The sequence below is a fragment of the Sorex fumeus genome, unplaced genomic scaffold (genome assembly GCF_029834395.1).
Source record: "Sorex fumeus unplaced genomic scaffold, SorFum_2.1 ptg000063l, whole genome shotgun sequence".
NCBI lineage: Eukaryota > Metazoa > Chordata > Mammalia > Eulipotyphla > Soricidae > Sorex > Sorex fumeus.
This window is the reverse complement of record NW_026606120.1, coordinates 79,757,101-79,782,687: the sequence shown is the minus strand read 5'-3', so window position 1 is coordinate 79,782,687 and position 25,587 is coordinate 79,757,101. Positions and strand designations below refer to the sequence as shown.

At 51.4% G+C, this 25,587-nt stretch overlaps 1 protein-coding gene across 1 annotated transcript in view; it reads left to right on the top strand.

Moving 5' to 3' along the window:
* Positions 1-25,587, top strand: part of MARCHF10 (membrane associated ring-CH-type finger 10) — a 74,950-nt gene that overhangs the window by 37,077 nt on the left and 12,286 nt on the right. Inside the window, exons 4-7 of the mRNA XM_056126577.1 lie at positions 8,912-9,061; positions 13,146-14,523; positions 20,681-20,847; positions 23,275-23,384. Coding sequence (XP_055982552.1) covers positions 8,912-9,061; positions 13,146-14,523; positions 20,681-20,847; positions 23,275-23,384 — 1,805 coding nt within the window. The remainder of the gene's footprint in view (positions 1-8,911; positions 9,062-13,145; positions 14,524-20,680; positions 20,848-23,274; positions 23,385-25,587) is intronic.

Genomic DNA, 25,587 nt, shown 5'->3' with positions numbered 1-25,587 from the left:
TCGACTGGTCCAACCTTTTGGAAAACAAAGTGAATATTCTTCAAACAACTAGAAATTGAACTTTCAGATGACCCAGTAATACGACTTCTAGAAATATACCCTGGGGGCCTAAAAACACTCAGCATAAACACCATCTGCACTTCTATGTTTATTGCAGCACTGTCCACAATAGCCAGAATCTGGAAACAACCCGAGTGCCTGAGAACATACGTCTGGATAAAGAAACCATGGTACATCTACACAGCGGAATATTATGCCGCCACCAGGAAAAATGAATTCATGAAATTTGCTTATAAATGGATGGAGGGTATAATTCTGGTGAATGGAGTCAGAAGGAAAGAGAGACATAGAATGACTGCACTCATTTGTGGGATACTTAAAAAACACAGTATGAGACTAATACCCAAGGACAGAAGAAATGGGCCAGGAGAACTGGTCCATGGTTGGAAGTTTGCCACATGTGTGGGGGGGGGGGGCGGGGGGGAGGGCAGTTAGGATAGAGAAGGAACCCCTGTGACAACAATAGTTGGAAATAATCACTCTGGACAGCAACTGAGTGCTGAAAGTAGGTAAAGGGATATATATGACAACCTTTCGGTACCTATATTGCAAACCATAGTGTCCAAAAGGGGGAGGTGTGAGAGAGCACGCGAGAGAGAGAGAGAGAGAGAGAGAGAGAGAGAGAGAGAGAGAGCGAGAGAGGTGTCTGCCATAGAGGCAGGCTGGTATGGAGGAAGCAGGAGGGAAACTGGGGACATTGGTGACAGGTGAAGGGGTTGGTGTTGGAACATTATAGGACTGAAACCCAATCATAAGCAACTTTGTAACTGCATATCTCAAGGTGATTCAATTTTAAAAGGGTGGGAGGGTGAACACCAAAGTCACTGAAATAAGCCCAGCAGAGAGTTAGGGAGGTCTTCACCTCCTGCCTGCCACCAAGACCCCTTGCAGCCCCAAACTAGCTTGGACAGAGTCCCCCCTGGCCCTCCCAGGACACATCAAAGCTCCCAAAGGCTGCAAGTGCCGGCTTGATGTGAGACAGAGGTGCATGCCCTCTCACCTCTCCTCGCACCTGGGGATCAGCCAGCTCCCCAAAAGTGGCTCTGGTGGGGAGCCCTGGGAGCCTCCTTCCAAAATCTTGCCCTTTAACATAAAACTGAGTTCTGAAATCATCCTCCTCACTTACTGCCGAGAGCCCCATGAGTCATCAAACACCCGACCTACTCAGCCCAAGAGGAGTGCATCTTCAAGGCAATATTTGAAGAACTAGAATATTTGAAGCCTAGGGGAGAAATTTCAGGGCAAATCCCACATTTTCATAAGTTACCTTGAGGTAAACTCCGATGCAATCTCCTCTGAAAGGCCAACAGGCTCCCAGACAAGTCCAGCTGGTGTCTGGCAACTTTCCAGACCATCTCCCTAAATTAGAAAGCAACCACATCAGGGAATGTCCCATTTTTATGAAGAAAATTATACTTTTTAGTTCGTTTCTACTGACTTTTGTTGGACAGGTAGGGGCTGATATTTGGGGTTGGGATTGGAGGTTGCTACAGAGCCTAGAATTTGAAAGTTCGGAATTCTTCTTCACTAGCTATTAGCAGTATTCCACATTCAGTGGGGCTAAAATCCTGGAGATGGACTAGTTTTGGGGGGAGGGTTTGGTCTCTGAGCCTTGCCCTGCTTAGGAACCGGCTCCTGGTCCCTCCTGGGCTTAGTGTCTTTGAGAGAACTGAGCCACCAATGCAATCTAGAGATGGAAGAGAGGGATAGCTGGATTATTTTGGGGAAACAGAAATGTCTGCTTCTTAGTGAAGTTACCCATTTATTTTATCAGAACCCCTGGCAAGGTTAGCAAAGACACTTACCTGTCCTTGTGGTACTGGGGCTTGACCCAGAGGGCCCCGGGGTGCAGCCATATGGGCTCTCAGCCAATAGGAGAGCAGGATGCCTGTAGATCCTGACCAGGGCAAATGCTAAGAGGCTGTGGGGAAGGATGGAGAGTTGGGCCAAGGGAGGGAGGCGAGGGTCTGCCCAGTGGGTAGTGCTGAGAGTCCACAGTCGTGGTGGAGACAGACTTCAAGGACGACCAGTAGTCCAGGATGCCTCCAGTGTCCCCAGGACCTGACGCAGAGGAGTCACCTGGTTAGAAAGAAACTCAGGGCCTCGGCTCTGCATACAGACTCAGGACTCATTCAAGGTGGCTGGAATCTGGACACACATCTCTGCCTGAGACGCAAGGTCAGGCCCTGCCCCTTGGTGGGCCAGCGGCCGTGACACGGGTCAGGCAGGGTAGTGAAGTGAGCAGGCAGGCATTTGTATTTTTATCTTAGGGGTTGTGTTTAGGGCTTCCGGACACATCCGGCAGTGCTCAGGGATCACTCCTGGCCGGGGCTCGAACCCTGATTGACCACGTGCCAGGCAAGCGTCTTATCTCCTTGCATTGCTTCCCTCCCCCACTACGCCCACCGGCACTTTTACAAGCTGAGTCTGGCTGCAGCTAGGAAAGGGCTGAATGAGGGGCCCACAGAGGCTGAGGGGACGGACAAGCAGGCGACAGTGAGAGAGGGGTGTCGTCCCGAAGAAGCTGGGAGGAAGCCTAGCCCACAAGCCCTTTCCAGAAGTCACCGGCAGAACCGCGGGTCCAGGGAGAATTCAGGGACTGAGCCCAGAACAGGACACCACTGGGGCTTCCCTGGCCCAGGCTGAGGGCCCCGAGGAGGGGTGGAGTGTGAAGGACCTGCTGGGCAATGGCAGACCCTGGGACACAAGAAGAAAGAGGGGTCCGCTGTGGTGAGTGGCTTCCCACCCGAGGGTCTGCGAGCCTGTCTGAACTGCGGCCTTCTCAGACTTCCCCGATGAGAACAGCACGTCCTGGCTTCTGCCCCTGAGCGCGTGAAGGGCCTGCAAGCCTGTGTCTGGCGGCTGTGTCTGGCGGCTCTCTGCAGGTGGCGCCCCTCACTGCCCCAGGGAGCACCCCCTTCTCCAACTAGGGGCAGTGCCAGGTGTACAGGGAGGCGAGGGGCAGCGGCTGATCCGAGAGGACCTCGTTGCTGCTGGGTGGCAAAGCTGAGAAATCCGGCAAGCGGGTTGGGGGTGGCTCTGCCAGGTGCCCTTGCGCGGGCCTCCAGGGTGCTGGGAGCTTCCCCTGGACCCTCCTCCTCTGCTGTGTTGACTCCCCCCCAAGCCCATCTCCCCAGGTTGCCCCCAGACCCCTCTTCCCAGAGGGGGTCCCCCAGGAGCGCTCTACTTCCCCCTTTCTCCCACTTTCAGGTCAGCTCCCGCCTGCCCACACCTCCTAGGGGGCATCTGGAGGGCAGGGCACAGTGAACCCCCTGCGTCTGTAGGGGGTACTTCTCTGGGATAGGACAGTGGCATTGGTGCCTCAGAGGCCATCAAATGCGACCCTGCTGCCCCCAGCACACAAAAAGCCCCCCCCCCCCCCCGTCACCCTCCCACCCCGACACTGTGAATTTGGCTTCGCTCACAGGCTTTGAGTTTCCTAAGTGCTGCTTCCTGATTGCTCTTTTTCTTTTGTGCAGGTGACAGCAGCGAGCACCCCCTGTTCTGTGTTGAATATTCCCCTTTCTGCTCCGTCTTTGCTTTCTCCCCCGTCCAGCAGCCCAATACCAGTTACTGCAGCCTCCTCCTCCCTCTGGTGCCACCTGCCCCCCTGGGGGCCCAGACCTCAGGGCCCCAACTCCCTCCAGTCCTGTTTCCTCCTCCCTCCATGAACCCCACCTCCCCCCCTGACCCCCTGGGCTCCCCAGCCTGCCACCCCACACCCCTGCCTGAGTCTCCAGCCTCCCTCTGCTACTTCCCCATCTCCCGCCCCACCCCGGCCGAGACCCCCATACTGTGTCTCCCGGCCCCCCGGAGGCCCAGTCGCATTTACCTCTTGTGGTAAGCGGCCCACAGCACAGAGGACTAGGGCAGGAACTTCAGGCTCCTGCAGGCAGGCGGCAGGGAGGGGACGGAGAGCACACCCCAGTGTCACCAGGAGTGTCAGGGAGCAGGACGATGACACGCTGCTTGCCACTTCCCTCAAGCCTCTAGCACTCGGGAGCGAATGACCAATAAAGTCCCGTCACCTCTCAAGACTCCTTTGATTTCTTCGCTCCTGCATCCGGCCCACAGTTGAACAGGGCTGACCCCAGACACGCCTGATGTCTGATCCCACCCGGGTGAAGGCGACTGCGGCCCGGCGCTGAGCCAGCCCTGAGGGCTGTGGGGGCAGGGATGGGTCAGGGGAGGCCTGTTCAGAAGTGCACAGAGGAGGGATGACGAGTGGGAGGGTTCGGTGGGCTATCACACCCCCGCCAGCCTGCTGAATAGGTGCCAAATCCCACTGACTGGATTCCAAAAGAAAATGTATCTGTTACACAGGACAGATAGATTGCTTCATAGCTGGAAGCCTGCCTCATGAGCAAAGGGGAGAAGGCAGCTGGAATAGAGAAGGGATCACTTAAGAAAAAGATGACTGGAGGAATCGGTCGGGATAGGAGATGTGTGCAGAAAGTAGATAAAGGACCAAACATCATAACCTCTCAGGGTCTGTACTGCAAACCATAATGCCCAAAAGTAGAGAGGGATTATGGGGAATCATATCTGTCATGGAGCAGAGGGAGGGTGGGGAAGGGGGTTATACCGGGGATATTGGTGGTGGGGAATGTGCACTGCTGGAGGGATGGGTGTTTGATCATTGTGTGATTGTAACCCAAACATGAAAGCTTATAACTATCTCACGGTGGTTCAGTAAAAATTAATACAAAAAAGAAAAAAGAAAATGTATCTGTGTCCCTAACCAGACTTTCATGAAGATCTCTGGGTAGGGCAGGCGCTGCACCTGTGCCCAGTGTCACCTCAGGATGCCCAGAGGAGCCAAAGAAAGCCAAAGGGCTTGATCCCTAGCCAGACGGAGGCTTCTCTGAGACAATCTTGATGCCTCTGAGGCGTCAGGGTTGTCTTTTCTACTCCATCTCTCGGGAATCACTGTGGCCAGGGGTGTGAGAAAGGGCCGTGGCCAGGGGCAGGCCTGCACGAAGTGGACAGTCAGCGGGACTCATGCTCCATCATCAGCATCGTGGATGAATAGGGCACTTAGGTCTTCCCCACTTTTGCCCACCAAGTGAGGAACCATTCTGTCAGTGCTGCCATGTTCTTTGCATTGTCCGGGGGCCCAAATGGGGACCTTCGTGTCCAAATCACTGTTTTGGTGTCTTTGCCCCCCCCAAGACATCCCCCTGCTCAGAGATAGTAGCAGGGGCCTTGGGCTCTGTGCAGCCATAGACAACCACAGTCTTCCCAGAGACTCTAACTCACTTCAGGATGTGGGGTCCCCATGACAGAGCTGAACCCAGCTTCCCCTGCCCCCCACTTTTCCCTCCACTGATCCCTGAAGAGGAAGTTCTTCATCTCCCAATAGGACTTAGTCCTCCTGGAGACTGACTATGTGCCCCATCAAGAATGTCACTGGGACCCAAGGTCGGCCTCACCTGCCCTTGGGGGGCTGGGGGTCAGGAGGTAATAGGGGATTGAGATCACGCTAGGCTGTTTGAGACTTTTTTTTTTGCTTTTTGGGCCACACCCAGCGATGCTCATGGGTTACTCCTGGCTCTGCACTCAGGAAATACTACTGATGGTGCTCAGGGGGACCATATGGGATGCTAGGAATCGAACCCGGGTCAGCTGTATGCAAGGCAAATGCCGTACTGTGCTATCGCTCCAGCCCCTGTTTGAGACTCTTGAATTCATGTCCATCCGACCTATGACACTGGGGCACATCTCTTGGGGCTGCGAGCCTGGATGGGGAAGGATTGTGCCCAAGAGCTTTCGCACCATTAGACCCCAAAGGACACCGCAGGGCAGGAGTCAGCACTGCAGCCAATTTAGATAAAGCTCCTGAAGGTCATGACCAAAGCACCTTACTTGTCTAACAAAGACAAGTACAACTCTACAATTATTGCATAAAGCCAGGGTGCACAGGTATCTGTTGGGCAAATCACATTCAGAAAAAAAAACGGAAAAAGAGGAGCTGCTATTTGACTTTTGGATTTTACAGTGAGGATTGAGGGGAGAAAGCAAGAACACAGGAATGACGCAGCTGAAGATGTTATCCTCAACCTCTGAGGCCTACGGGTGAAATTTCTGGCCAAATCCAGTTCTCTGACGGGAGTTATGTCAGATTCCCAGTATTATTACTGCATGATTATCACTGTGAGAGAAAAGCCAGCAGCTATTTCTCCAGCAGCTCAGAGACCCCAGCCTCCCAGTTACGCTACTAGGGCACACGAGCGCTCGGCCTTACAGCAGCCACTGCAGGGGCAGGCACTGAGGTCTGGGTTTTCCAAACATTTGAGGGTCCGTACAAGCCGCAGCAAGCACTTCATGGTCAGACCAACGGAAACAAGTCCCACTCTTTCAGCTTTATTACTTTAGTTCACCCCACTCTGGATCCGAGAAGAAATGGGGTCATGGAAACCAGCTTAGGAACCCTTCGCATTGCTCTTTGCACTAAAGAAAGCCCCTTTTCTGAGCCGGGAAGCACAGTCACCTCTTCTGAAGGCCATCTTGGAAGTCTCATACAGCAAAACCTTGTCTCCGCCTTAGGGATTCCTCATAGTTTGAGCCGGATGCATCCTCTAGAGCCCCGGGATCCTACTGAGCGTGATTTTTTGTCCTGCAGGAAAATGATGGGAAATTCATGAGCTCCTCGTCCTCAAGGAGTATTGAACAGGAAGGACACATACCTAAGGCAGTCTTAGACTATGGAAGTGCCATAGGTCCTGAGAATCTTGAATGTTTTGTCCAAAGCAGAGACAGCACAGACTTGATGGGTGGAAAACTAGAAACTGTCTTCCAAGGACTGTTTGGTGGGTGCAGACTGGGGAAGGAAGGTCGGGGTCTTTCAGGTGATGAGGGGGTGGGTGGGTTGAGAGGGTATCTGTGGGAGATGGGAGGGCATGAAGGAAATGTGAATATTCCACTCGATGCATGCTTGGAATCAGTGGGGATCCTCCTGGTGAACTGGGTCTTTGAGCCAGGTCCAGAGATCTCAGCCTGAGTATTAGGGATGTGGCCTGAGCCCCTGGCCTGTCCTCTAGCAAGTGAGAGGCAGCAGAACACTTCTGATCACTGAGAGCCGGGAAGGAAGGCCTCGCCACAAGAAAACCAAGGCCTCGGGGCTGGAGGTGGGCTGCTGGTGAGGCTGAGGTGCCCCGGGGCCTTTGTGCAGTGTCCCTGACTCCGGGGGAGTAGAGGGGGGTGCCCATCTCACCACCCCCTCTATCTCTTCTGTGGTTGGTGGAACCATGTCTGATCACAAACCTTCCACCAGCCTCATTTTCTGGAGAGTTTTTCCCTCTGGAAACCCATCTGATCATCTTGGTGACTCTCACATAACCCAGCCCCTTGCCCAGCTTTTCCCCTGTGGCCTGCTGGGAAACCTCCCAACTGTCTAAGAGGGGAGAAGCCTCTAGATGTTGCCCCGCCATGGGCCCTGCTGGGGCTGGGGACGCTGGGATGATGTGGGGACACAATACCAGCTTAAGTGCTGTTGGCTGAATGAAGGTGGTGCCAGAGAGACAGTACAGTGGGCAGGGCATTTGCCTTCCATGTGGTCAACCCAGATTCGATCCTCAGCACCCCATAGAGTCCCCCAAACCATCCCTGCGCACAGAACTAGGAGTAAGCCCTTAGCACACCAGGTGTGGCCCAAAAACCGAAAAGGAAAAAAAAAATTTCCAGGAACGCACTGAGTAATTTTTTTCCCCCTGAAAAGATGGGCGGAAGTCCACATTCATTTGGGAGCCTCTAGTTAGTTGCGGTTTAATTCCTCTGCGAGCCCAGAGACTTGTAGACCTGCAGTGGAAAATACCAAACCTCCTTCCCCTGCGCTGGCACTTCACAGGGGTGAAGTAGAAACATGGGCATGGTGCACTCCCACGAGCAACCTAGTCAGGAACAGGAATTAAGCAGACCTGGGTTCAGTGGGGACCCAGCCAGCAGTGCCCCAGCTGCTGTCTTGGTCCAGCGGTGTGTCGCTCAGAGGCAAGAAAGGTTTGAGGTTCCCAGAAGCCTGGTGCTTTCTGAAAGGCCATGTGAGCCACAAATAAGCCACCTGAAGCCATGAATACACAGGCGTGAGTGCGCGCACGCACACACACACACACACACACACACACACACACACACACACTCACTCACACTGTGAAGCTGGAGCAAGAGCACAGCAGGCAGCCTTGAATACAACCAACCTGGGTCTGACCCCTATACCCCGTAGATCCCCCGAGCCCAACACAAGGGATCCCTGAGCCAGAAGTGATCTCTGAACATCCCCAAATGTGGACAAAAGCAAAAAAAAATTTTTTTTTCAAAAGCTGTGAACTTGAACTTTTGGGAGAATATTTGGGAAGCCAGGCTTTGAGGCCCGTGTCCATGGCAGAAGAAGGTTAGAAGTTTCTTGGCAGTGCTGCCAGTAGGTCCATCCCAACATTGACAAACTGGAACCTAGAAATTTCTTAGCCAAAGGAAAGACTCAAGCATTGCAGGGGGCACGGATGTCCAATATTGGTGATCACCTTAAGGCCTGGGGACACTTAAAGCCCTGCATTTGATTTGATCCCCAGCACTGGGCGGGGGTGGGGGGGAATCCATAAAAACCTGTAGTGATAACTCTGTGGTGGGGGCGGGGGGGATGGAAACTGATTCTTCGAGAGGCGACGCGATTTCCCCCAAGTTCACATGCTCCGAGGAGGCAGTGAACAGGTCTCAGATCTGCTCCTCTCAGACCCTGGGTCAGCTCACTGAGCCTCCCTCCCTCCCTCCCTGTGGCTGGGCCCTTAGAGTGTCTTTATGTGGGAGAGTTTTCCCTGTGACAAGTTCCTTACTGAAAAGCTCTTGCACCTCTCGGCAGCCCAGGCACCGCAGATTTTGTACAGGAAGAGGAGGCCGAACCTGGGGAGACTGACCGTCAGCCCGGAGCTGCAGAGCCCGGCAGCAGCAAGGGACAGAGGCAGACGGAAGGCCCAGCTGCCGGTCAAGGTGTCGGCCCTCCGCGGAGCAGGTGAGGCCCACGGAGCCCGGGTCTGGGTCCCAGGAGAGAGGAATGGGAGTGACGGGTGCTGCTATCCCGAGAAAGACAGACGGCTTGGTTGCATGTGCTTTTATCTGGAGGTGCACATGCCTTAAAATGTGAGATGCTTGGAAGGTTTGGGGAAGCAAACCACAGGCTCTGGCTTTCTTTGCTGAGGGAAGCCAGTTGGGGGAAGGCAAGACAAGGTAAGACGAGGACCTGTTTCTTGTCTTCACCTTGATGTCGCTCTGTCAGTATGACTGAGTGTGGCTCTGAGTTGGTGGGGGTGGGAGGGGGAGCAGGGGAGATGTCTCAAAGGGCTGCTGCAAGTGCTTTGCATGTGGGGAGCCCAGGTTCCACCCCTGACACCCTGGTCCCTAAGCACTAAGTTGGGAGGAGCCCTAAGTACCGGCTAGTATGATCCAATGACAAGAAAGAAAAGGAAAGAAAGAAAGAAAGAGAGAGAGATGGGGGGGGAGGGAGCGAGGAAGAGGAGGAGGAGGAGGAGGAGGAGGAGGAAGGAGGGAGGGAGGGAGGGCAGACAGGTGAGAGGCGGGAGGGAGAGAGGGGGTAGGAAGGGAGAGAGGGAGAGGGGGAGGGGGAGGAAGGGAGGATGAGAAGGAGGGAAAGGGGGAGGAGGAGGGACAGAGGACGGGAAGGAGGGAAGGGGGATGGGGAGGAAGAGAGAAAAAGAAATAACATCATAACAAACCAACGCCTCTTTCCACAAGTCCAGTTTGGTTGCCTCCTCCTGAGCACTCTGCCTAAGGTCCCAACGTCAGCCTGTCTTGAGCTAGCTCAGGGAACAGGACCAAAGGAGGCGTCCTGAGACTCCAGGAAAGAGACATTTGGTGGCCAACCTCTTGACTTTCTCTTCCCCTTGGGAAGCCCAGGGCACCCACTTCCCTGCCACCCGGGAACACAGGGGCCCTTGTTCTAGCATCTCATCTGTATTGTGGGTGTGAGGATTAGTGCAAATCTGGATGAAGGTGGTAGGGTTGGCTAGGAAGGAGGGACAAGCTGAGCATTGTCATATTATTCTCGGACCACTGTCACAGCTAAGATCCCTCCCCTTCCCCTCCTCGGGCAGCACAGACCTACCTCGCTCTGATGGCGGGTTCTTTATACCATGGGGTAGTAAGTAGCCACCCAACTTACAGTTCCCTTGTCTTAGAAGGTGGATAATGAAAGCAAGTGCACTGCATTGCTGGATAGTGAAGTGGAGTAATCCACAGATTTAGCTGGAGCAAACACGAACTATTGTAAGTTTTATTCCTGCCACCTCCTCAACCCTCAGTGAGCTCTTAGATGTTTGCAAGCTGAGCTTCCCCACATCCCCCCACCCCCACCCCCCGCCCCCAGCACAGTATGTATGGGGCCTGGGTCCAGGAGGGCTACAAATCCCTTGGTTGTCTGCATTCTAAGGCATCCTAAGACCTGCTGAGAACGTGTCAACATTTTTTCCTGTTATACCAGGGCTTCTAACTTTTCCCAGTAACCGCTTCATTTTCTTACATTCTAGAGTGGTTTGCATAAGTTAGAGTAGAAAAAAACTGTCCACTCTATCTATGAGCCATCTGAAGCACGTGTGGCAAAGAGGCACTCTACAGACAGTTCTTGCAAATCAGTAAGGTAGACAGACCTCCTTAACAGAGAGAATGGAGGAAGGCACGCAGGAGAAGAAATACTGGGTAGCTAAGACTAATTTGATAAGGGGGAAAAGTGCGTTTGAAAGGGAAGAGGATGCCACTCAACAAGTTGAAAATTGAATTCACGGGCTGGAGCAAGAGCACAGTGGGTAGGGCATTTGCCTTGCATGTGGCCAACCTGGGTTCAATTCCTATAATCCCATATGGTCCCCTGAGCACCGCCAGGAGTAATTCCTGAGTGCAGAGTCAGGAGTAACCCCTGTGCATTGCCAGGTGTGACCCAAAAAGAAAAAAAAATGAATTCACAAGGAGTTTGGTTTCATCCACCCAATTGGGTAAGTCTTTAGAGTCAGATTCAGAGCTGGGAAGAGAAGTTCACAGCAGGCACCTCCTGGGAAGCTCCCCCGGCCACCCAGTTAGGAGAGAAGCTTCTACATCCTCCATGTAGGCTAATTCAGTGTCACCTAGGATGTGGCAATGTGTCAAAGTCTTTAGAGAGTTTATGCCTTTAGCAGTTCCACTTCTGTGAATCTATTCTAAGAAAACAAAGACGTGTAGTCAAAGCTGTCTGTGCAAGGACATTGTCACTATGTAATTTGTGGCAGCCAAAGCTTAAAATAGGGCTGGAGAGGGGCTGGAGAGATAGGACAGCAGGTAGGGCACTTGCTTTGCATGTGGCCAACCCAGAGTTCCATCTCCAGCACCACATATGGTCCCCCAAACCTTGCCAGGAGTGATCCCTGAGCACAGTACCAGGAGTAAGCACTGAACACTGCCAGATGTAACCCCCAGACCAAAAAACGACCTCCCAAAAAATCTTGAAAGAATGTATATACCCAATAATATAATAGCCCCGAGAGTAGAGAAGGTAAATAAATTATTATATACTTATATATTTATTATTTATACTATATAATGAAAATCACATACAAAATGAATGTCGTACATTTAGAGAATAATTCTTGGCAAAAGAAAACACCCTTAACAAAACATTTAGAAAAAGAAAACAAACCATAATATTGTATCTACCCAAATACCCCCCAAATTTTTGTTTTAATGTTTACTTGGGCTATAAATTCTGGTGCCTTCAGGGTATAGGAGGGCATGAAAAAGTATGTGCCAGGGCAGTGGGGCCTGTGTCACCGGAACACACCCACCTGGAAGTGCTAACTCCACCAAATACGGCCTCAGCAGGGAGCTGAGCCCCGAGCACTCAGTCTGCAGCCCTGAGCAGCAGCCAGGCACTGAGCTCTGGACCGGGATGATCCCACAGCTTACTCCTACCGTCGGGATTTGCCAGACTTCCTGCAATGAGCGTCAACCGCATCACAACCAGAAGGAAACCATGAGAGGAACAAAGCGTCTGAAACCACAGTTTAAACCCATGAAGTCTAGCTGCGAGGTGGCCTTTGAGCAGACCCCTGAGGTGCGGCCTTCGGCCTTCGCTGACCTCCTGGGAATTCCAGGCCCCCTCCCTGTCCCACCCAGAACCCTTGGGGCCAGGGAGGCCTCAGGCAGCTCTGCAGGGCCTGATCTATGGATAGCACAGCCCTGGCTGATTCCCCGGCCCTGGAGCAACAGAAATCTGCTCCCTCTTTGATAAACAATAGACAACAGGGTAAAAATAGATAGAATGGCACAGTCTGCCACCTTCACTGGAAACACACACACACACACACACACACACACACACACACACACACACACCGGGAAGTGCTGGCTGGATTTCTGAAGAGGAAGACTGGGGAAGTGCAGACATGTCTGAGTTGTTCTGACAATTCCCCAGCACCTTGCCTCATTGTTTCTCCTGTCCAGGCAGCCAGTGACCTGCATGAAATGCACTATGGCTCTGGGTGAGCTTTCCTGCATCCACGAGGCTAGCCTCAGTAACAGTAGGGGTTGTTTTTTGCTTTTCTATTTTCTTTTTTTGGAAGTGGGTGTCACACCTAGTGATGCTCTGGGGTTACTCCTGGCTCTGCACTCAGGAATCACTCCTGGACCATAGGGGATGCTGGGGATCCAACTCAGGTCAGCGAATGTAACCCAAAAGCAAAAACAAATAATAAAAATGGGGGAAAGGGGGCTGGAACGATAGCTTAGCAGGTAGCGTGTTTGCCTTGCACGCAGCCCACCTAAGTTCAATTCCCAGCATCCCATATGGTCCCCTGAGCACCACCAGGAGTAATTCATGAGTGCAGAGCAAGGAGTAACCCCTGTGCATTGCCGGGTATCACCCAAAAAAACAAAACAAACAAACAAACAAACAAATGGGGGAAAAAAGCCAAAAGTGAAGAGGCCCAGTCAGCCCTGCACACATGTGTCCAGGCCTCTGACCTCCCCTGCTTCTGTCCTCTAGGGCCCGTGGCTGACTTCAAGGGTCACTCCCTGTGGGGGGAGAATGACGGCTGTGTCTTTTTTCACCACAGAACAAACCGTCCAACAGGAAGGCCTACTCTGGGCAGGGGACATGAAGCTAAAGAGGCCAATGCGAGAGAGAAGAAACTTAGTCCCCTACTCGCAGAAGCTGGCAACGACTGAGAGTACCCTCAAGAGAAGCAAAAGAGGAGACCCTAAACTTCTTCCCCACAGTGAGCTCCACCCACCGTTGGTCCAGTCCTTCCAGGGCCCAAGCAACCCTCTGGGGTCACGGCTCATCTCCGCCACCACCTTGGAAGGGCCTAGGAACTCACCGTTTAGATTCCGAGATAAAGATTTTCGTTCCATCCTGACTTCGACCCCTGGAGGAGACGGCAACGAAACCGAAGAGGAAACCCACATCGAGGAAGAACTCCTGCTGGCCCGCATGTGCTCGTCCCACTCTCATTCCCGTCAGAAGAAAAGCCGATTTCTTGGTGCCTCAGCCGCTCTGAGCAAAACTAAGCCTTTTGATAAAAACCCTGAAACTCGCAGGAAGAGTCCAGCAAGAAGCGAGTTCAGCCGTGGCCAGACAAGAGTGAGCACTGCAGGGGAGTCAAAGGCACGGCAGCCTTCCCCTGGGCAGAGCCCCGTCAGAGACCCTGCACTGCCCAAGGGGGACATTGCTAAGGAGGATGACAGCAGTGATGGCGAACATGAGCAGAACCCTCACACCACAGCTCACCGCAATCTCGACAATAACCTCCATGCTGAAAGCACGTCTTGGAACACTGCCTCTCGGGGAGAGAGGCCCGGCACCCGGGGCTACCGAGGGTCCTGGCACACCTGCTTAAACAGCTTCAGCAGCTCCCTGGACTATTTTCTTTTGGGACCAACAGCTCCAAGAGTATCCCTGAATTCCACTTATCCTACTCCGGGCTCGTTTGTGCCTTCTGCTCTGAGCCACGTTATGCCAGTCGACTTGGCGCCAACCTCAGCTCACAGATCCGGCTCAGAGGTCAACTCGAGGGATTTTATGCATCGGCCACTGTGTCCCATTAGACACAGGAATCTGTTGGCTGGTATTGGAAACCAAAGCTATTTTACAGCAAATGGCATGCAAGAACAAGATGTCGGGAGAGCAGGTGACACCGCTTTAACCAGCCCGCCCAGGGAAGCTCCGCTCCATGCAGAAGAACTTGCACTCGACCCTCAAGGATGCTTTTCCTTGGAGCCCACCAGCTCCTCACCAGCAAGGATGAACTTGCAAGACCACTTGCAAGTCCCTGCATCCCTGCAAGAAAATGTCCCTTTTACCTTCTTTGCGGTGTCAGACTTCCCAGATCAAAATGATTATAGGAACAGAGCAACAGCCTCTGACTTGGGAGAGGAAAAGGGAGACCCTGAGACAAAGGGAGACCCCGAGAAACTCAAGAAGCTGCAGGAAAGGTAAGGAATGTTCATCACTCTGGGTATCCCTGTTTCATTCCATTTCTCAGATGTGGAAATAAGTGACGCTTTATTAGCAGGTTCTTTTGAGTAAACCAAGGATAAGCTCCCTCCTTGAAATCTTTTCTGACAGCTGATAGGGAGGAAAATGTCTGGGTTTGTCTCTTTAAAAAAAAACACGAGAGAGAGAGAGAGAGAGAGAGAGAAAATATGCCCACCAAAGAGGCAGGCAGGCAGGGGACACTGGTGCTGGGAAATGTACACTGGTGCAGGGGTGGGTGTTGGAAGACTGTATGACTGAAATCCAATCAAGAATGGCTTTGTGGTACTCTAAAAAATAAATAAATAAAATTGTCATCTAAAGAAATCAAAAACAAAAAAATTAAAAATAAGTAAAGAGCACTCTCTCAAGGGCAGGAGTAGTACAACAGGTAAGGCATTTACTTGCACACAACTGACCTGGGTTTGATCCCTGGTACCACCCTGGCACCACACATGGTACCTGAGCATTGCCAGGCATGATCCCTGAGAGCAGAGCCAGGAATAAGCCCCGAGAGCTGCCAAGTATGGTCCAAAAACAAAGGCAGTCTCTGGGAAAAAAAAAAAAAAGGTTGTGTTCGGGGTTCCTGTTGAATTTCTTTAGGATCTATTGAATTTCTTTGGGATAGTGTGCTTCCCTTGAATACCCGAACTTTGGGAAAGGCAAGTTATATCGTGCCAAGAGTTTCTGCTTGTTGTACAGCGTTGGCCCACTCTTGGAAGCTGGGAGCCAAGATTATTCTTCCTTCCTCCTCCTCCTTCTTCCTCCTCCTCCTCCTCCTCCTCCTCCTCCTCCCTCTCCCTCTCCCTCTCTCTCTCCACCCCCTCCTCCTCCCCACTCCTCCTCCTCCTCCTCTTCCTCCTCCTCTCCCACCTTCTCCCTTCACCCTTCTCCCTTCTCCCTTCTCCTCCTTCTCCTTCTCCTTCTTCTTCTTCCTCTTCTTCTTCTTCCTCCTCCTCCTCCTCCTCCTCTTTTTTTTTTTAATGGAAAAGTTGCTCTGTATCCAGAGAATAAACACATGACATTCACCCACTCTCCCTCAGGGACAAGACACAAATCCAGTTACTGGGCTCTCAAGAGGCTGTGGTGTTCTGCTTCATGCATGATGGGAGCGAAAAATAAGATCTACCCCCCCAAACACCCCTTTATTTGATACATTTCTTGGGGGAGCTTCTTGGGCTATTTAGCAGCTGTGAAACTGGATACTTTCTAAGCTGCCACCAAACACTGTGTGAAACCCACCAGGTCACTGTGTGTGTGTGTGTGTGTGTGTGTGTGTGTGTGTGTGTGTGTGTAGTGGGGGGAGGGGGGTCTCTCACCTTTCACCTTGGCTGCCGGGAAGCTGGCAGCCTCTGAACTCCGGCTACCTATTAGCCTGTTGGTAATTCTTTGTAATTTCTGAAAATTCTGTGACAAGTAATTGGAACTGCAAAAAGAAAGGGGAAATAGAAATATGGAAGACATCTGTGCTCTTACCTGTGTTTTGTCCAGTTACAGGAATAAATGAATCTTTAGCACATCTTTATTTCCCACATGGAACAAGTGCCCCAAGCCAAACCCATCATTAAGGACAAAAAGGCCTCAAAGTTTCCCATTCTCTCCAATGCCAAAATACAACTTTAGATCCACTTTCCAGGAGTCTGGAATAGTACTAAAAATGGTGCCTTTTAAAAAGCTATTAGCAACTGGCAATGCATTAACCGTTCTTATTTGTACACTGTTTATCAAAACTCTCTCTTTTCTGTATCTAATGAACTTATGCTTTTCTTATTATGTCAAAAAGATTCACCTTAGAAAATACTAAACATACACTGAAAAGAAATTTATCTATAGCTCTATCACTATAGAGTTCAGCTCTGCTTTAAAATTTTTTTTTCCAGATTTTTACTTTTACATAGAAATGAAATTTTTAGAAAACATTGGTTCATGTCATGTATTTGGCTCTTTGGTTAGGGTTTACAGTTTTGGTTTGGGGGCACACTCAGCAGTGCTCAGAGCTTACATTTAGCTGGCCCCCAGGGACCATTTGTGGTTCTGGGGATAAATTCCAGTCAGCCACATGCAAGACAAATGCCTTACGCACCATACTATCTCTCCAGCCCATGGTTCATGTATTATAATATGCTTTCTTTATTTTAATATTTCAAGCCCATTTCCCAATGCCACTTATACTAAAACATTTTCATTGGTTCCTTTAATATATATCCAGGCTGTTTTCACTCGGGGGGCTAGAGGGGGGCAGATGAGAGCCCTTTCCACCCCAAGGGACCCAGCCCCGGCAGCCAACCTCCACTACCCAACTGCTGCCACACTCCAGGCCACTTTCTGGACACATCATAAGCTACTTCCATTTTCTATAATTACCACACCATGTTTGATGGGGTTCAGACAGTAGGCAACAAATCATAGAGAGAAATATATATATATATATGCCTCTCGGAGAGCCCAGCAAGACACCAAGAGTATCCTGCCCGCACGGGCAGAGCCTGGCAAGTTCCCCGTGGTGTATTTGATATGCCAAAACCAGTAACTATAACAAGTCTCATTCCCCTGACCCTGAAAGAGACTCCAGTCATTGGAAAAGATGAGTAAGGAGAGGCTGCTAAAATCTCAGGGCTCAGAGGAATAGAGACATTACTGGCGCCCGCTTGAGTAAATTGACAACAATGAAATGACAGTGATACAGCAAATAGTAATATATAATAATATTATATATTGTCTATCGACGATCAAGAATCAGGGACACTGTCTCATTTGCCAAGGCATCAAAAATCAGATGGGCCGGACATATAATGCGATTTAGAGACGACCGCTGGACTAGAGCCATTACCGACTGGATTCCACAGAACGTCAAAAGGACGTGTGACTGCCCACCTACGAGATGGCCAGACTTCTCCGTCAAAACCCTGAACAAATGGTTTGAGGCTCTTCGTGTTCCTGGAGCCAGCAGATGCCATTGGGCTACATTAGCACAAGACAGGGACAAATGGAAATGTTACTGGCACCTGCTTGAGCAACTCGAAGATTAACGGGATGACAAGTGATACGAGTGATTATATATAATAGTACATAACATACATACACACTACAGAGTTAAAAAATATGACAAAATCAAAGCATCCCTGTGCCCACCTTCCAACTAAGAGAATATTACTGAAACCCCAGGCATCGTTCAATCACCCTATTCTTATCGCCCTTCCCTCTCCCCCACCCTTACAAACCCCTCAAAACCCTCTTCCCCATATCTTTCTTACACTTGTCTATAATTCTTTTGCCTTATGTTACTGTTAGAGGGATTTTGTTTTAGGTGTCATCATTTGTAGCTATGTATTCCTAAATATGTCTTAATTTTTTTTAGTTTATAGAAATGATACAATTCTTTTTCAAACTCAGTAGGTATGGGACCTCTGATCTCCAACTTGATTTTCCCTGGAGGTGAAGAGATGGTACAGTGGGTGGGGAGCTTGCCTTGCACGTGGCCAACCACAGATGCCAGGCATCCCGTATGGCCCCCAAGCACTGCCAGGAGTAATTCCTGAATGGAGAGCCCAAACGCCACCCCCCCCCCCAGAAAAATAAACTTGTTTCTCCCTATTCCCCTTTCATCTTTAGAAAGATGCAAGCTTGTTGATATATATGGCTTCAATTAATTCACTTTCTCTGCTACAAAGCATTTCATCATAGGAATGTGCCACAATTTAGTCATTTTTCCTGCCAATGGACACTTGGGTTCTTTGCTGCTTCCTGCAAGCCATAGCTTATGAACTCTCCTGTAAATGTCCCTTGGTGTGCTTGGGAAGAGTTCTTCTGGGATATTTATCTAGGGATTGCTGGCGTGGGGCAGCAGCCCACTGAAGATTTCCAATTTATCCTCTCCTCGGAGATGCCCTGCCATGCACCTTTGCCAGCACTTGCGTTGATTGGCTTTTCACATTTTTGCCAGTCTGATGGGAGCAAAATGAAATTGTGACTTGAATTTGCATTTTCATGACTGTTAATGAGGTTGGGCATTTTATGTGCTCTTTTAAATGTTAAATGACCATCTGTGTTTCCTTTCCTGCAAAATGCTTAGATCTTTTGCTCATTTTTCTTCTCGAACATTTCCCCTTTATTTTAAGAGCCATTTATATACTCTGGCTTCTAATCTAAACCTTTGACAGTCGTGTGAACTCTCATTTCCCAATTTGTAGTTTGTCTTTCTCTTTCTTGATGGCTTCTAATGAAAATAAACTCTTGGCTTTGAATGCCTTCACATGCATCCACTTTCTTTATGGATTGTGTAATTTGTATCTGTCTCAAGACAACCTGGGATGATTGTAAGAGTCTTGCTATTTCCTTCTAAAATCTCTGCAATTTTACTTTGGAAACTTGGAACTCCGTATCAACTACAGTTTGGAGTTAAAGTATAGAGCAGTGGGGAGGAAGTGATAGTACAGCGGGTGGTGTTTGCTTTGCACACGGCCAACCCGGGTCCGATCCCTGGCATCCCATAGGGTCCCCCAAGCCCAGCCAGGAGTAATTCCTGAGTGTAGACCCAGGAGTAACCCCTGAGCATCATTGGGTGTGACCAAAAAAGCAAAAAAATATAATAATAAACATTAAAACTAAAAAAAAAATAAAGTATAAAACAGTGCGATCTCAGGGGTACGAAGGACACCTACAAACAGCCTGTGTTCCCAGGTTTCTTCCCGGCAGCCCCCAGAGCCTTCCCCCCTCTGTCATATAATGATAAACTAAGCTGACCTCAGCTTTCTATTCTGTCATCTTGGTCTTTGTGTTTCTCCCTAACCTTCTACATTATCATAACATGTGCAGTTCTCATACTGAGTGTCTAAAACCTCCCTCTCCACTCGGTTCCCAAAGAGTCTTTGGTTCTTGCACCTAAGTGTTAGTTAGCTGGGACTTTCACTGCAGTTGAAAGCAGTTAAATAAATGAACCCTCATTGCGGTTAAATGAACTCTCTAGATTGTTCTGGAAGGTGTTCACATCCCACAGAGAGAGGGGCAAGCATGGCATTAGCTCTCCCTGGGTTTGCACCCCTGACAGAGAAAAGACAGCCGCTTCCGCCCCTTTTCCTCCAACTTCCTTTCCTCAGAGGCAGGTCTCTAAAGGAGCCTCAGAAACTTCCTCCTCTCCTGAGTTCCCTTTCCTTGACCAGACATTTCCTCATCCCTTGACAATACGAAAGCACCAAAAATAGGACCGGGGAGATGGCTCAACAGGCGGGAGCCGCTGCTCTGCGTTAGGAGGTCCAGGTTCTGTTCCCTGAGCATCCGTCAGCAGTGACGCCCAAGCACTGAGCCCAGAATAGCCGCTGAGCACCCTGCGTGGGACCCAGAAGAGAAACAAAAGAACCAAAAACATCCTCGGGGCTTCTTAAAACCCTCCCTCCTCCAGATCCACCTACTGTCCTTCCCTCCCCACTTACTCCACATGAAGACTTTCACGCACATTCTCCCCCGCCCCGTCCCCGTGGGCTCCCAGGCAGAGGGTACATCCTAAAACGCCGACGTCACCTGCCGGTAAGCGTGAAGCGATGGGTGAGCTTGGGCCCATACTTCATCACGCATCACAACCAGCCTCTGCTTCAAGGCATCTGTGTCAATCCCCCGCGTGACCCTGGCGCAAACCACAGTGCGTGAGCAGGTTCACCTCAGGCCTCGCCTCTGGCCTGTCCGTGGCCCCTTCGAGTGGGCAGTTCAGAAGGGTGAGCATCTCCGTGGGCACGCCGAGGACAACGGTGGGGCGTGGGAAGGCTAAGTCATTTGTGTGCTCACATCACGCGGTTTCGGGGGCAGGCCTCTGACCACGCACCCATCATCACAGTGTCGACACCTTCTGCAGGGGTGGGGGCAGCAAGGGGGAGGGTCCCACTGTCCCTGCAGAGGCCCTGCCCTCCATCTGTGGGTGCCGTGCGGGTTGTCGGGGAAGGAGCCTTATGGAAGAATGGGGTGGCAGGGGCAGTAGCCACCCAAGGAGGATCGAGAGGGTCCAAGGGAGCAGCGGGGTGGGGGTAGGGGAGCCCTGGGAGAATGGCGGGGAGGCCACCAGACCTTCCCCCAACATGCCCAGGAGCACTGTGTGACTCCCGGTCCCGGGGCTTGCTTGTCCCTTAGTCTCCTGGAGGAGGACTCGGAAGAGGAGGGAGACTTGTGCCGCATCTGCCAGATCCCCGGAGGGTCCCCGGCCAACCCCCTCCTGGAGCCATGCGCCTGTGTGGGAAGCCTGCAGTTTGTCCACCAAGAGTGCCTGAAAACGTGGCTCAAAGTGAAAATAACATCAGGTAGGTGGAGACGGGAGCGAGGGTGGGCTGGGCCCGGCAGTCGACAGCCGCAGACCCTCCTCCCGAGCTCGCTTGCCCACAGCCCCCACACGAGTCCGCTCTGTGCAGATTAGGGGAGGGGAGGGGCTTATTTTCATCCCAAACACTGAGAGAAGGTCCCCAAATCAAAGACAGCTAATCTCTACCCAGGCTGGAGAAGCCACATTGACCTCCCAGGAGAAAGGAGACCAGGGTGCTCAGTGATCAAACCAAGGATGCTGGCCATGCTGTTCTGCTTCCTTTCTCTTGCGGGGGATGGCTGGGTGGGGGGGGTCACCCACGACACAGAGCAAAGCTGCCTCTGTGCAGGAGGGCCACGAGGGGAGGGGCCGCCTGGCTCCCAGGCCCCACTGGGATAAGCCACCCCAGAGCTGCCTTCGTGCCTGGGGGGACGCCCATCCTCCCTGTTGGGAGCCTCCTTACCAGGCCGACCCTGGTTTTCTCAGCAGAGCAGGAGATTCCTTTAAAAGATGGTTTTGGGTGGCCAGAGTTGGAGCCGAGAGCTAGAGCACTTGACTTCCCTGTGTAAAGCCTCAGGTATTGGGGGGAGGAGGGTTAGAACCAAGCAAACAAACAAAGCCCATAGCTTTAGGAATGAGAGACAGGGCACTGCAGACATCCAGGCAAAGAGCAAACTGCTGTCTCGGACCCAGCCCTCTCCAAGTGCTTTAGCCCCGAGCCAGATCCCATTCTTCCCCCTCTTCCTACTTCTTCCCCCCAGTCATCATTGCTGCCAAGGGCCCCCCACACCCACACCGGAGCCTGGATGCACCGCCCCCAACCCACCCCAGAACACTCAGGCCTTCAGAGAGCAAAGAAAATGCTGGCTGTCATCACCGCTAATGACTCTGCCAGGCAATGCTTTATCTTACTAGAAATTTGGGCCAATTAAACATCTAGCACAGGGAGGAAAAAAAAAATCACCCATGAAATGTGTGGTGAAAGTGCTGCTAATAACTGCTGGTAAATGCCAGCTCGTCCCTGTTTATATGAGCACACAAGCAAGGGTTGGAGTTCTGTGAGACCCTCCCAGCCTAAGGCCTGGCGGTGAGATGCTAAGGAACAAACAAGCAAGCAAGCCTCCAGACCCCTTTGAAATGCTTCATTGTTTTTTTTTTTTCATAGCTCCGGTGGGGAAAAGTGGGTAGCACTGGGCTCTGAAAACTGCACCAGCCCCATCTCAGATTATGGATGGATCCTGTGTTTCCAAATGCACAGCCGAAATGCCATCCTCTGCCACCAAGCAGCCCCCGCGTCTACAGGGGAAGGTGCCGGCTGCAAGGTTTGCTCACATGCATAGCCACAGACGGCCCAGCCACTTCTGGGCACAGGAAAAGCAGAAGGGAAAAAAACGCTGATCTAGAGGCTCGTTTTCAAAATAGAATAGTCACAAAGGAAGCGTCTGTTGTTTCTTTTCCCAGAAAGAGTCTACTCGCATGCAAGGTGGCCTGGTCGCGTCGACAGCCTGGACTTTCTCATGTTCCCAGGCTCCTCTGACGCAGGGAGGGCCACTCTAGAGCCACAGTGTCAGGGCAACTTGTGCCATCACAGCCTACCCCTGCCCCCACTTTCTTGGCTTAGAGCTGGTAGGTGGACAGAAAACCTCTGTCCAATTGGCAACGGGCAGACACCTGTCCAGGGACGCGGGGCCTCTCCGGCTGGTGATTTGGATGTAGGCATCGGGGTGTGTTGTTTATACTGAAACAGAGCGCAGGACCTGCTCCCACAGTCACGGGTTCTATAGGAAGTTTACATAACAATGAAATGGAGTGCCAAGGAACCGGTTCAGGTTTCAGAGTCAAGGTCATTTCCCAGAAGATGGTTGGCTTTGAAAAGAAGGTCGCCAGCCAGAGAGTGAGCTCACTGGGCTAGAGTGACCACGAGCACTGGGATAGGAGGAACCCCCAATCACCACCGAGTGTAAGCCAAAAACAAACTCAGGGCGGGGGGCGGAGTTTGCTGGAGAGATAGTAGAGTGGGTTAGTTGCTGGCCTTGCATGCACCTGACCTGGGTTCGATCCCCGGCATCCCATGTTGTTCTCCAAGTACTGCCAGGAGTAAATCCTGATGGAAGAGCAAGGAGTAAGCCCTGAACATTAACAGGCACACTCCTCCCACCCCCCTCAAAAACATTCTTTTTAATAAAATCATAAAAATAAAAAAGAAGGCCACTGACGGGCTGGGAATAAGGCTCTGTGGCAGAGCCCGTGCCTTGTCTGAGTGAGACCCTGGGTTTGATGCCTGGCATCAGAAAAACATAAATGGTTTTTACAACCCAGAAGTCACTACACAGACACACAGAGCTCCCTCCCCGATGGCAACACACCAACACCCCAAGGGTTGTCACGGAGAAGCCCCGGACCCACAGAGTTGTCTCTCTGGTTTCAGGAGCAGACCTGGGCTCCGTGAAGACCTGTGAGATGTGTAAGCAAGGCCTGCTCATCAACCCAGATGACTTCAACATGACCGAGTTCTTCCAGAAGCACCAGCAGTTCCGGGTAAGCGGCTGGGCCCTGCGCCTGCCGGCCAGGTGTGTAGACGGCCCTTCCTGAGGCACAGATGGCCAAGGCCTGGGCTAGTGGGCTGGGGAGACAGTTGGACTCACTCCTCAGACGAGGCCTCTTACTAAATTGGAGCCCTGGAGGGGGGCAAAGACTTGACCAGCAGCTGTCGGGGATAAAAGCAGGAAGCTGCTCTGGCTGAAGTGGACACATGAAGGTCACCGTGTCTGACCAGTCCGCTGCCCTACTTTACTGACGCTGTCTTGGTTGAATAGCAAAGGAAAATAAGGCCAGGGTCTCGGGCCCTGGAGACGGGGCTCAGTGGCAGAGGTATGAGGTCACGAGTTAGATTCCCACATTACCCAGAGTGACCCCCAGCACAGCTGGGTGTGACCCCCCCCCCTCAGGACCACCGCCAAGTGTGAGGCCCTCTAGTACAACACAACCCAACTGTGTCGCCCAACACCAACACCACAATTTGTTTGTGACACCTCCAGTTTGTTTTTTTAATCAGTCTCAGAGAACTTATACATCAGATAACTCTAGGAAATGGCTTCAAGGTGAATAAACATTCTCAACACACCTACTGTGTGTTTTTGTTTTCCTTTGGGGGCCAGACCAGCTATTTCTGGCTCTGTGCTCGGGACTGACCCACACATGGCGCAGGAGATTCAAAGAGGGTCCATGGGATGTAGGACTAGTACCCCAAGTCTGAGACCATTACTTTGGCCCCTGGGGGCTCTTTTGGCTTCTGGTGAATGAATATTCCAGGGCGCTGGGTTATGTTTCCACTGCTGTGAAGAGTTTTTTCTACTCAGGTGGGCCTGAGAGAAGGCGTTATCCTATTCAAGATAACAGTCTTGAATAGCCTAATGCACAGGCTAATACCCTTCTATTCAGAGCTGCCTTGTCAGTACGGATGTCATGGCCCAGCTGTGGGTGGCCAGCAGTCACTTCCAATGTGCATGGACTCGAAGTGTTTCAGTCATACCCAAAGTGAGGCTACCGAGAAAGGATTGGACCATATCACCACTTCAGATACATTTCATATTGAGATGACAAACATTTGGGTATAGTAGATACATTACTAAAATGAGTTTCACCCGTTTCTTTTTGTTTCTCTCATGTGCCTAACTAGGAAATATTTTTTGGCTTTTTGGGTCATACCTGGCGATGCTCAGGGATTACTCCTGGCTCTGCACGCAGTAATTACTCCTGACGGTGCTCGGGGATGCCAGGGATCGAACCCAGGTCAGCTGCATGCAAGGCAAGCATCCTCCCCACTGTACTATCACTCCAGCCCCACTATTAGGAATTTCTGATTCACAGGCATGGCTTGACTTTGTGGCTCATGGTTCATTTCCCCAGGCTAGTGTTAACCTAGTGTCCTGCATCAAATAAGCCACAAAAATTTATCAAATGAAAATAACTACTTCTTACCATTATCTTTAAGATTATACACCACTCACCTCCCATAGTGATTCTAATAATCACTAGAAAAAGTGATTGGGGTGTCCGGATAGCTCAGCGTGAGGCTGGTGAGCCAAGTCTAAGCCCCAGGCCCACGCTACATGGCAGAATGATGCTTGCAGCTCTGCTGATGGTATCCTGGTGCCCACAGCCCAGTTGGAGACTACCTGGGCACTGCAGCCCGGAGTGGGGGACCTTCACGGCTAAAGCACTGTGAGGTCCTGGGTGGGGCCCAATCCTTACAGGAGCACCAAACAGAGAAACAATAATAAAGAAATTCTGACTCATCCTCCTGTGAAGCACATCACTTTAAACCTGCAGGATTCTGGTGTGACAGCTAATAAAAAAAACCATCCTTCAAAGGTGGCATCCCCTGAGCCGTGAGACAGCCAAGCTTCTCGACAAAAGGCAAGATGGCACAGGTACAAGTCTGGGTGGATCTGTGGCTATTCTTCCAAAAATCCTCAGGCTGCTGGACCAAAGAACGAAATTCCCTTCTGAACGGAAACTGAACATGCAGCCGAGACCAGGACGGAACAGCCACAGTGCCCAGGAAGCAGCAAGTGGAAGAGAGGCAGGAAAAAGGGCTCCCTCAGAAAGGAAGTTGGTGTTGGGAGTCTGTCTGTCCTCAGAGTCGCAGCTTGATCAGCCATCGCCTTGCAGACTCAGAGGCAATACAATGAGGGCCCCACATCTCAGGAGGTTGGGGGCCTGTGGGTGCTGACAGATT